The sequence below is a fragment of the Xenopus tropicalis genome, chromosome 7 (assembly GCF_000004195.4).
Source record: "Xenopus tropicalis strain Nigerian chromosome 7, UCB_Xtro_10.0, whole genome shotgun sequence".
NCBI classification, from domain to species: domain Eukaryota; kingdom Metazoa; phylum Chordata; class Amphibia; order Anura; family Pipidae; genus Xenopus; species Xenopus tropicalis.
This window is the reverse complement of record NC_030683.2, coordinates 36,046,685-36,059,527: the sequence shown is the minus strand read 5'-3', so window position 1 is coordinate 36,059,527 and position 12,843 is coordinate 36,046,685. Positions and strand designations below refer to the sequence as shown.

Below are 12,843 nucleotides of genomic sequence, written 5' to 3'. Positions count from 1 at the left end.
CAACGCAATACTTTGTTATTTGTGTACTTGCAAGGGCAAGTTGGACGGGCCCGCCAGGATACCAGGAAAACTCCCGGTGCGCCCAGGTGTCAGTGGGCCCTCCTGCTCCTGACCATTTGGCCTGCTTCATGGTCATTCCCTATTTCTGAATGGGAACAAAGAGGAGAAATAGATGGAAGAATAGATGCTAGCATGTAAATAAGAGACTAGGAGAATAAAGAGGTTGGGCAAGCAAAGGAGGAAAAAAAGTTTTGAGAGTGGGCCTACAGTGTAAAGTTTTCTGGTGGGCCCCTGAGGTCCCAGTCCGACACTGAGCAAGGGCATTTTCTTGTTAAGGGTTTCTTGTTAGGGGGCTTTTCTTCCAGCGCTGAATATAGGGAGGGGGAAGCCCCATGGTTAAACCCTTCCCTGAAAGTGCCTTTAACTGTGCTTTAGTTTAAAAGTAAGGCAGAACATGCATTTTGGACTACATTGAATCTAATATAAGATTTTTTTTTATCCCTGGAACTGAAAAAAGTGTTATCTACTCACAAATGCTCAGTTATCAACATCTAAGGAACTGAAATAATTTGTTTCTGGAATATTAATGAACTGGAAAGTCTTTGATTTTTAATGATTTTTATTGATCTTTATGAATTTAATATGGAGTGCTTTAATACTGACAGTTCTTAATATCCAGCCAGTCAAGTTATGTTAGCTGATTTTTTTTCTGTAAGGAGTGTTTTTTTTTTAGAGTCTCTTCTTTCTGATTTCTTGTCAGGGGGCCCCTCTGGGTTGGGTCCCAGTTTTTACCTTCCCTAAATATAACCCAGTTTTCCCACAAAACATTGGTCTGTGAAGAAAGGACATTTGGTTTAATCACTGTCCATCACTTCATGTTAGAAGCAGGATAAACCAATTACCTATGGCTGCCTGGAACATATCATTTGCTTGATCACATTTTGTGTGTTAGAGTAACTCACATAACTGCACTGCAGAGAACATGTGTGAGGAGTACTGCTTTCATTTGTGCATGATCCAGGTGCCTGGGGCATGTGAGGGTTAAACTCCTTTGTGTATATGCACCCCATTGACACAGTCATTGTGTTGCTCAGTACAAACTGCTGAGTCCTTGAAAATGTACTGGGAAGGGAATAAAGCAAACTACTATATCAGATGAATGGGACAAAGTCTAACACTTACTAACCTATGTAAAGCTCTGATTGTCTATCAAAGGATGTTTTGCCCTGGATGTCAGTGCAGCTATAGCCTTTTTCTTTATTTTAATAAAAAAAGAAATCCTTTATGAAAAAAATGGAAATATGTTTTGCATGGTCCCATTCTTGATTTGTCGCGGTGCATGAAAACTGATAGAAGAAATAAAAAATGAAAAAAATTAAGGATCGGCACCAAAGCACTAGATAAGGGTAGACAGGGATTTCTCATGGCTGAGATGAATCAAGAAAAAAAATTGGATTTTGATAAATCAAGCAATCATTATGGTACGATAAATTCCAATCAATCAATAATGATTTAGGGATTTATTACAGCAAATAAGGAATCCAACTGAATTAGTTCTGAATCAGGACAGTCCGCTAGAAAAGCCTGTCTACATTCTGATAAGTCAAAACCAACACTATTTAAATTGAAAAAGCAAATCATGGCCTTCCATGACATTCTAATGCTCACACCTTTGTCACTCTGATAACAAATCCTTAAGAACAATGTTAAATACTGGTTATCATTAAAATGTTTAAATTGGGCTAATAAATTCCTAGGCCAGTTGTAGTGATTTTTGAAAAAAATTGTAAACCGATTGAACTTGCATAAAACCTGTAGAGTTCCAAGTTTCATATTTGATAAATGCGGTCCTCGGCATTTACAGATGCACTCGAATTATCATTACCGAGGCAGAATTGCCAGTAGCCTCTGCACATAGCAAGTACAGTACTTTTATTCACTGATTTTGGATCTATCCTCCATTTCTATATCTGCCCTATGAACATGATGTTGTTTTCCCTCCAACTGTGTGATTATATTTATTATTGTTTGATCATCTTGGCTTACATTGTATTCCTGAACTTATAAGGGACAGATACAAGTATTAAATCATTTTTATACAGCTTTAATCTCTCTCTAGGTCAGTTTTCCTGTGGAAACAAGCGCTGTGATGAAAAAGAAGGCCTTAAAAGTTGGGAGGTGAATTTTGGATACGTGGAACATGGAGAAAAAAGAAATGCCCTGGTGAAATTAAGTAAGCAACCACCACAAACAACAAGGACAAAAAAGTATGGTAGGGAAGTGGTGTTGGGTAAGGGAATGGAATCTGCAGGACAAGTAGGGTAGGATGTAACAGACAGGGCATATTCAAAATATAGGTATGTGATCTCTTAGCTGGAAACCAATAATCCAGAAAGCTCTGAATTACAGGATGGTCATCTCCCATAGACTCCATTTGAAACAAATATTTCTATTTTTGAAAAATGATTTCATTTTTCTCTGTAAAAATAAGACCTACTGTCTTATTTTTACAGAGAAAAATGAAATCATTTTTCAAAAATAGAAATATTTGTCTCTAAACCTAACTAAGGTATAATTAATCCTTATTGGAGGCAAAAGAGCCCTGTTATAGACTTAAGGTATGGTGATCCAAGTGATGGAAAACCCCAGGTCCCAAGCATTCCGGATAATATGTAATTTATCTGTACAGAAATGTCAAGTGGAAACCGCACTGGTAACGCTTAATATGTAAGAATTGTTTCTGTACAACAAGAATACATTACCTATTATGTGAGTATTAATGGGGGATTAAAGATAAAGGAAATTTCACACATTATCTATAGATTAGTACTGAATTTATCTGCCTACACAGTTAAGAAAGTTATAAATATAAGCTGGATCCCAAAGCAGGATTAGTGGTTGTCTTATGACTATATAACTATATATAATAGTTTGAGCAAAAATATTTATAACTACTGCAATCTAGACATTTCTGCTCTCATTGTTGGAGTCACCATTCCGGGTAGCCAGATATTAGGTTACATTTCAGGATAGAAAGGCCAAACAAAGGCAAACATGAACGCAAATTATGCACACAACATTTTTCTGTAAGGTGGACAAAAAATATAAAGCACAGTAATGATTATAGACACATATACAGGGAGTCCTATTTAGGTTGAGGAAAACTAAAACATGACTGCATTAAAAAAAAACAAAATGCTAACAACTATTTTCCATATTCCTTTTTTTTCTCGAACACTACCTCATTTAAGATATAAATGCAACTCAAAGGTTTTTTAAAAAAAAAATGGACAGTTCCCCTTGACTTCTTTAGAAACTTAGGAGTTTTTTAATACTGAGTTTTTTGTGGCTTCTTCTCGTGTTTATTTTCTTTAATAAATCCAGACAATTTGAGGTTTCAGAAAACACACTTTTTCTTACCACATTTTTTCTGGATACAGGTTAAACGTAAACCCATTATCCAGAATGCTCCAAAATACAGAAGGGCCATCTCCCATAGATTCCATTATAAGCTAATAATTTACATTTTTAAAAATTATTTCCTTTCTTTCTGTAGTAAGCAAAAAATAGCTTGTACTTAATGGAAATTAAGCTGCATGAATACTTATTGGAGGCAAAACTATTTTATATGGTTTATTTAATGTTTAAATTAATTTTTTAGTAGACTTAAGGTATTGGCATCCAAATTACAGAAAGACCTCTTATCCAGAAAACCCCAGGGCTCGAACTTTCTGGATAAAAGATCCTATAGCTGTACATATGTCCCTTGAGAAGTGATGTTTAATGTTTAAATTGTTGAGGAAATTCACCATAATAACCATTTAAGGCCTTGGTAAAAATAGATACTAAGGGGCTTATTTCCTAAACTGAGGATACTGGGGAGATGATGCGTTTTACTCCATCTAGCATCCTTTTGTAAATGAGCCCTCCATTCTTTTTAGAGTTTTCCCATCTTTATGTCCTTTCTCACCTTGTTGCCATCTGCTGAATTGTTCCTTCTCACTGATGTTCCATATCCCTGTCACCCTGCAGCCTACCTTACGTCACTGTCAATCTTCAGACGTTTGTGCACAAGCCGTTCAGCTGACAGAGTGTGTCTGTGGGTAATTAACAGCTGCTCCTTGTTTTCTAGCTGTACATTCACCCTAAGGAGCTTAAGGAAAATAGCCATAGCAGCTGGGTGAGCTGGCCTGTGTGCACATAGACTAAAGACTTTCTATGTGAAGCAAGTTAAAAGCAAATAATGATAACTGTGTAGTCTGTGCAATTAAATTGTACTTGTTTTCATTTTTTATAGGACTTTGTCCTGAATGCTCATACAGACTGAATTTCCATCACAGGCAAGTTGTTTCATTGTATATTTACTTTTTGTGATGTAACATTGAAAACAAATGATGAAGGCACAGTGAGGAACAAAATATAAAAGAAGTAGTCCGACAAACATGACTTGCTACCGGTTCTGCTTCAGTAAATATGTTTTTTTAGTGCTTAGGGAGTTCTTAACCATGCAGTTAGTGTGTGTAGCTATAGATATGTGTAGCTATACATGATCTTATACATCAAGATATTTCTCTGATGATGATCTAGAAGGCCCAACCAGTGCGCCAGCATAGGACAGTCATTTCATGCTCAACACAGCTATGTATGTGTCACCATTGATCTTTTTACAGGTATACATATGGGTGTGCTAATCTATCTACAGGCCAGAAACCTGTTGCAGTTACAGGAAGGCCATCTCCCATAGAGTATAAAATCAGCCCCTACGCTAACATGAGCCTTTCCTGTGCCTTCCCATAGAGCTACTGCCTCAGGGGGAATATTGGATGGATTTGGCTCTGAAATCCAATCTGTGTGTCTGCGCCTGGGCCAATGCAGTGGCTTTAGGGTACAGTCATGAGAGAAGGCTGATGCCATGTGGCATTAGCTTTACAATCTCACCACAATCTCACTGCAGCCAGAAGGGTTAAGATCTGGTTTCAAAAAAATCAAATGGAGTAGGATCCATTCAGTGAGCTCCCATGTTGAGTGGAATAGGATAAATGCATCCTGGAAAAATCTGCTTTCAGCAGTATAGAAATGATTCACCGTATAAATAAGGCCACTCAGAATTATTTTTTAGTTGTTGCCAAATAATGTTCCACGGAATAATAAAACCACCAGACACACCTTACTATGGAAAACAAGTGTTTGAGAAGTCAGGGTTCTTTTTATTAGTATACATGACCCAAAAGCATGGTGAGATGTTAAATTCTTAATATCTTTATTAACTCAGCAACCACAATGGTTATGACCAATCTGCTTACTGGATATGTTAAATCCTTTATTTACTTAAGTATTTCTTTTATTTTGTGTTATATTGATAGACATCTGAGCATATGATGATGTATAATATGCCCAGCACACGTGCATTTATACAGATACTCACATATATATAGTTATATAAGTTTAACTAGAGATTCAAGTCCAGAGAGTTCAAAAGATCCCAGGTCACTGTACTGCTAAACAAGAAAAAAGCAAACAAAAGGAAAAAACAGTGCTTGGTTTGCTCACTATGTTTCAACAAAGTAAATTCCGTGTCCAGATATGGAAATTATTTATAATATATACCTGGTCATAGTTGGAGAATCTTAAATCTGTGTCTTTGTGATACTTGGGATTTGTGAGACAACAGGAGCCATATTGCTAACTTTATATGATGTCATCAATCAGTTGTAAATTAACATTCACTTATCGGCTCATATCCTGGGCTACTCACATGCTATTTATGTAAACATTATTCTTCTGTATTTACAGGAGACGAGAAGTCCATCCGAATACCGTTAAAAGGAAAGCAAAAGAAGACAAAGGAGAATCCTCAAGGAAAAAGAAGAAAACATCACATTCTCACAAGAATACAAACACTAAAGGTGGACTATAATTTACCCTTATTTTAAGTAGAAGTCTATTTTTTTTTATACGTGATTGTATGTGGTTTAATTTAGCGATCTTAAATAGAGGTGAGTTAATGCCGTCTTCAAAGCTGGCCACCGAAGGGCTTGTAATATGGACATTTCTATCTGTCAGTTGTGTGCTGAATGTATTCTGACCTCTTGAGCCTGGTTTTAAAAAACAAAGAGATAAGGAGTAATGATCCCAGTTTACATAAGTACAGTTTAAGGGTACGTGGGCTGACAAAGTAAAATACTACCCTCAGTATACAGATACCTTGAATAATCTCAATCTGTATGTCAAGCTTTCCATGGATCAATGATCCCTATCAACAGAGCAAAAGAGCTAACCAATGTTATTGAACATGCTCCTCTGTAACTTACATAAATACAAAACTCTGCTATAAATTGCATAGAAAGAAAACAATGACAACAAAATGCATTGAAGGACAACAGATAAAGTCCATAATGTAACCAGATCTTATGAACATTTGCAGTGACTGCCAGCTTAATGCTGTAAGCAGCAGCAGGCTTCTGTTTTAGTGAGGTAATCAGGTAGCTGGCAAGTAAAGGTTTTAACTGAAATCCACTTTTATGTGAATAGTACAGCTACAGGTATGGGACCTGTTATCCAGAATGCTTGGGACCTGGGGTGCTCTGGATAAGGGATTTTTCTGTAATACTATATGCCTGCTATAAATCATTTAAACATTAAATAAACCCAATAGGATTGTTTTGCCACCAATATGGATTCAGGCAGCTTTGTTACCATCAAGACTTTTTTACTATTACAGATAAAAAAGGTAATATTTTTTTAAGAATTAGAATAATTTACTTAAAATGGAATCTATGGGATTTAGCCATCCTGTTATTCATAGCTGTCTGGATAATGGATCCTATACTTGTACATGGGCTTACATATAATCTGACATAGAATAATAATAATGGAAAAATGACCAAAATCAGACAATATGTGAATGCTAAAAGAAAACTTAAATACCTGGTGCCTCTATACTGTATAAAAGATAATTATTGGGTTATGTTTTTTCCAGTCAAGCAACATATTACTGCAACGTAGCCCCAAGGTTATTTGGGTACCTAAGAAACTATCCATACAGTTAGTATCCTTCTTATGCCAATAAAGCTGTGTCTGTGTATCTAGAAGGACATCATTCACAATGTCTTTAATTCAGCCCCTTCCTTTCAACCAGCTACACTGTGGCACTAAGGCAGGTTTTGGGAACGTGTCTAATGTTCTGCAATGTCACTGACATGTTGCCTCGTTAACACTATTGAAATGCAACTGAAAATGAAAGTCTGACATTGACGATGATTCTGATTTTCCCTGACCCGCATAGTATTAAAAAAAGGTTATTGCCAGTGACTACATAGCAGCACATCATACACCATTTGCCCTGATTACCTGAGGCAAACTAAAGGTTTGCTCATCCCATTCTGACCTTTGGATTTTGTTTTAGTGTCATATCAGACTTTGGACTGAGATTAATGGGCAGTTTTGGATAAACACATTTTTAGTTAATTCCTTTTAAACCCTGCATTTCATTTATCTCAAAAGGCTGAACTCTGCACACACTTCCCTCAAACCTTATGATATGAGATATTATAAAGATATCTAAGAATTGGCTTTATGTGCCCCTTTGTGCTGTTGCATAGCTCTCTATGAATATTTTAGTAGCAAATTTAAAATCTTTGTAGTACGTGCATGGGATCCATTATCTAAAAACCCATTATCCAGAAAGTTCCAAATTATGGAAAGGCCATCTCCCATAAACTCCATTTCAAACAAATAATACTGATTTTTGAAAATGATTTCTTTTTTCTCCGTAATAATAGAACAGTACCTTGTACTTGATCCCAACTGAAATATATAAATATTTTTGTAAGCTATGGAGATCCATATTACGAAAAAGATACCTTATCTGGAAAACCCCGGGTCCTGAGCATTCTGGATAATTCCATACATGTATTGTTATATTCTGCTCAAATAGATAATGGTACAGGTATGGGATCCATTATCCAGAAACTCGCTATCTAGAAAGCTCAGAATTACAGGAAAGCTACCAAAGACTCCATTTTAATTAAATGATTTACATCATCCAGGTCTCAAGCATTCTGGATAACAGATCCAATACCTGCATTGCTTTGTATCTAGGAATTACTTATTCAGTTTAACCTTTTAGTGCCTGCACTGATTCTTTTGATTTCTGATTTTTGCTGAATGTTGCAATATAAAGTAATGAAATGCAGCAAAGACCAAAGAGCTGACCAAAAACATAGAATCTACAGTGTCAACACATTTGCCTTTGCAAAGACTAAGGTATGGGACCTATTATCCAGAATGTTTAGGACCTTTGGTTTTTCAGATAAGGGGTCTTTCATAAATTCGAACTTTATACTTTAAGTCAACTAAAAATCACTTAATTAAATAAACTCTATAAGGATTAATTATATCTTAGTTGGGATCAGGTATATGGTGCTGTTTTATTATTACAGAGAAAAGGGAATCATTTAACCATTAAATAAACCCAATAGGACTGTTCTGCCCCCAATAAGGGGTAATTATATCTTAGTTGGGATCAAGTACAGGTACTGTTTTATTATTACAGAGAAAAGGGAGTCATTTAACCATTAAATAAACCCAATAGGACTGTTCTGCCCCCAATAAGGGGTAATTATATCTTAGTTGGGGTCAGGTATATGGTGCTGTTTTATTATTACAGAGAAAAAGGAAATATAATGAAGTTCCATATTTCTGAACATTCTGGATAATGGATCCCATACTTGTACTCCCCAATGGTAGGAAATCATACAGTTTTTCATATTATTATTCACATGGTTTTATAAAACTCCAACATATTGTACAGCCCTGTACAGAAAAGGAGTGTATACATTAAGCATACAAGAAAACATACTATCCTATTCTTGTCCCGTAAATCAGTTATATTAGTTGTTACAGTTCTTTTCTTCTTTCTCTGTTTTTATTCCCCAAGATCTTCTCTTTTCTTAATGTGAGGGGATTTACGACAAATCTATGTTGTGAAATTGTACATGATGCTTGATATTTGCCATATTCTAGACCTTCTTTTTAAATAGGGTTTTTTTTATTCACAGACCGCTCTACAGAAAAACATACGAACTCCAGTGAAACAGGTAGAGAACGAAATTATTGGGCGTAAAATATTGTGCTACCTCCTGAATGATAAAAGGGCTACTAAACAATTATAGACTTTTTGGTATAATACAGCAAAATGGGAGATGAAATGTGTCATACAGTATATAAGAAAACAATCTTTTTGTTGAAAAAACAAAAGTTATAAAGAGAAGAGTAACAAGGAAACCGACTTCAGCCTTGTACATACTTATATATTTTATATTCAGTAGCAGTCTGTCTTATTTTTTTCACATAAGTCAGTTGATAAAGCTTGCAGAGCTAGGGGGTACCCTCATCCACTGGGTTCAGCTGAAATAGCTACTCATATTTTAATTTTGTGACAGAAGGGATTTTCCACAATAAAGCTTAAACTCATTCACACTGAATACAGTGTCACCATTCAGTGACGTGAGTGTGCTGCTCCATGCCCTGAGCACTTGCATATTTATATTATTTTATATATTGATGGCAAATACCCCATGTCAGAGTGATGATACTGTTCTCTCCTCTTCACTATATGGTAGCATGAAATAGCATCTCATCATGTTGACAGCTCTGTCTGCATGTAAGCAGTTAAGGTGGCCATACACGGGCCGATTGTAGCTGCCGATATCGGTCCCTTGGACTGATTCGGTAGCTTATCAGCCTGTGTAGGGGCAGGAACGAGGGGCATGCCCGACTGATATCTGGCCTGAAATTGGCCAGATATCGATCGGCAGGTTAAAAGATTTAGTCGGATCGGGGACCGCATCGGCTCGTTGATGCGGTCCCTGAACCCATTGCCCCAGGACCAAACGATCAAATTAGCCTACATTTTCCCCGATATCGCCCACCCGTAGGATCCGCCAGGCAAGCGGATCCTCACGTTTATGGGCACCTTTATATGTGTTCCTCTAGAAAATGCCATGACTTAGTTCAGAGAAAAGCAATTCCAGGTTCCAGCTGGTTACTACAGCCTCCTTTCCAATAATAATGCATACTAAACTGTGCAGTACAATGCCACTTGTGTCTCCTGTCCTTCTCCCTGGGCCATCAGCCTAAGGGCTTTCACTGAATGCCTTTGCATTGACAGATTACATGCAACAAGCTGGATGTAGTTGCACATATCTACAAATAATATAACCAGTTAGCTATCCAACATACCTTGACTGAAGGAAAGGAATACTGCATGCTGTGTATTAACTTAACGAGATAAAGTTGGCTAGACTTATGTTTCTCATTGTAATACATTTTCTGTCATTGACATTAATGTATACACGTGAAAACATTAAACAATTCTTTATCTGATCAGATTTTGCAGTATTTTGGAGGATAAGATTTTGTCACATCCCCAAAATTTCATGCTGTGAGGTACAGTTGCATGGTAAGGCAAAGACACACAGGGCGATTAGTCGCAGCAACTTTTAAAAAAGGCACAGTGAAACTGGAGCGCATTTAGTCGTGGCGACTTCTATTACAGTCTATGGAAGAAAAGTAGCTGCGATTAGTTGCCATGACGGACTTACTTAAAAGTGGCAGCGACAAAGCGCCCTGTGTGTCTTCGCCCTAAAGAGGGTTCCAATAAAATGTGCTGGTCATGTCTTTAACCAGGTGTACATGCAACATAAATGCTGCATAAAAACTCATTTTTATGTGTTTCCACTAACACTGTTGAGTCCAGAAGGCCCAGACTTATCCTGAAAGTTATGTTTATGACCCACTGATTGGATTAAAGTCAATCTATGCTTGTTATTTTAAGGCTAATGACATAATGGGACTGATTTTCGGCCTGCAGACAAAATGCAGGCTAAGAATCCGCCCCTATATTGGCATCATCCTTGCACCTGGAGCCATTGCGTCAGCCTGAGTGCAGGCACTCGCAGCAGATTTTGGGGCCGTAACGTGAGTATGCATTTTAAAGCCAAAATCTGCTCCATGTACCTGCACCCAGACAAATGGAATGGCTGTAGATGCAGGTAAACAGAAAGGCTGATGCTTAGGCTGTTTGGCACTAGTCTAAGTATACATTGCTGTTGTAAACAAAATTACCTTGTGTTACATGGGGACCCAAATCTGGCTTCTGACCCAAGGGCAGATGAAAATTGTTCCTGTGTTGCTGCTGTCTTTAACCTAAATGTTTCGCCGTGGAGTCTTGTAACTGTATACAATCTGGAACAGCACCACTCTTTTTCTTTTAAAAATAAAATGACTTTATTATTCAGGGCATCACAGCTTGATAAAGGGCTGTATAAAGCCTGAAATATTGCTGTAATGCCCTGAGAGTTTGCAATAAAGGCATTTTATTTTAAAAGAACAAGAGTGGTGCTGTTCCAGATTGTATCCAGTTCTATGTACCAGGGGGAAGTGGCCATTGGAGAACCTGCACTGCCATAAAGTTGTCGTGCTGACTACTGGCTGCCAAATCATGTGACAACCAAAATGTGATTTGTTCATTGAGTTGTAAAAGAATTCTGTATACCTTTAAGGATGGGCTATGCATAAATCAACATTTGCCCTTTTATTACTTTTCTGCTTTCAATATTGTCATTCATATTTATAGATTCTTCAGACACAGATGGAGGTGAAGGAGGCGATGGCAAAACCGACGGTGAATTCTGGAAAGGTGCCACTCATGAAGCAGATGAAAAATCCCGGTTAGTTCTGCCATCAGAACTCTTTTATTTCTCATCTATATTTTATTACTTTTATGTGTCATAAAAATGTTTTGCTCTGGTCAGTGCATTATGTAAACATTGAAATACAGGGCAACCCAGAAGCACACTAATAAACTAGGCGTACATTTGCACTTGCTACTGAGTCATATCCTGGTAACATACAGTGCCAAGAAATGGCTACTTATACATACTTAAACCAAAAATACATTTATTTTTTACTATTTAAAATATGGAAAGTGTGCATTCATGATACAATTTCTTTTTCTTTCAGGGAAGAAGAATTTGATGAGTACTTTCAGGATATGTTTCTCTAATCTTGAATAAAGAAGACATATTTTTATTATTGCACTGTATTATATTTTTGTTTGTTGCTGGGACTGTCTTAATTTCTATAAGAAATCACTTAAGTAGTTCATTTAGTGACTTTCTGTATCTTCATTTTCTAATTGCAGGCCTGTGGGTACTGGGTAATTTTTGTTAATACATTTTTTCCTCAGATTTTTGGTTTTCCAAAAGATGCTCAAGGCCCTTCTCCCAGTGCCCAAGCCACCTATTAACATCTTATATTGGCCTTTAATGCAGGCTTCCATACATTCCATGGGTCTTTTTCCACTTTATTATTGCATGCCAAAATGTTTCACTAAGGTAGAGTAAGCCCACGTTTCATTTATTTTTTTCCTCCTTTATATTAATGCTGAGTTACTTGGACACTGCCCATTTACTAGCATACATATTTGCTATCATATATCTTCCTGTCAGTTTTTAATGGAGACTTTCAAATTAGAATTTAGCAATGGCATAGTATGCACAATGGTTTGACTCTCCAAGAACAACAGGCATCATCTAAGGAGAAACTAAGGTTAATTCTATGACATCTCAAAAGCTCAGTTCAAAGCCAAATCCAATATGCAACAAGCAGCTTATGGTTACACAACTTGTCTGAAGCAGCTTTTTCATGGATGTTCTGTACAAAATCAAGGATGGTAACATTGTGTTCCCAACTATTTTTTTTTATAGCCAAATAAGTGTAGAATTTGTATTTTATAATCCTAATAATAATAATCCTAAATATAATGTGTTTTAATTCCTA

At 36.8% G+C, this 12,843-nt stretch overlaps 1 protein-coding gene across 1 annotated transcript in view; it reads left to right on the top strand.

The window, feature by feature from the left end:
• Positions 1-12,097, top strand: part of fra10ac1 (fragile site, folic acid type, rare, fra(10)(q23.3) or fra(10)(q24.2) candidate 1) — a 36,339-nt gene extending 24,242 nt beyond the window's left edge. The window contains 6 exon segments of the mRNA NM_001079356.1: positions 2,120-2,233; positions 4,298-4,340; positions 5,794-5,906; positions 9,060-9,098; positions 11,639-11,732; positions 12,025-12,097. Coding sequence (NP_001072824.1) covers positions 2,120-2,233; positions 4,298-4,340; positions 5,794-5,906; positions 9,060-9,098; positions 11,639-11,732; positions 12,025-12,067 — 446 coding nt within the window. The 3' untranslated portion in view covers positions 12,068-12,097.
• The last annotated feature ends 746 nt before the right edge of the window (positions 12,098-12,843 follow it).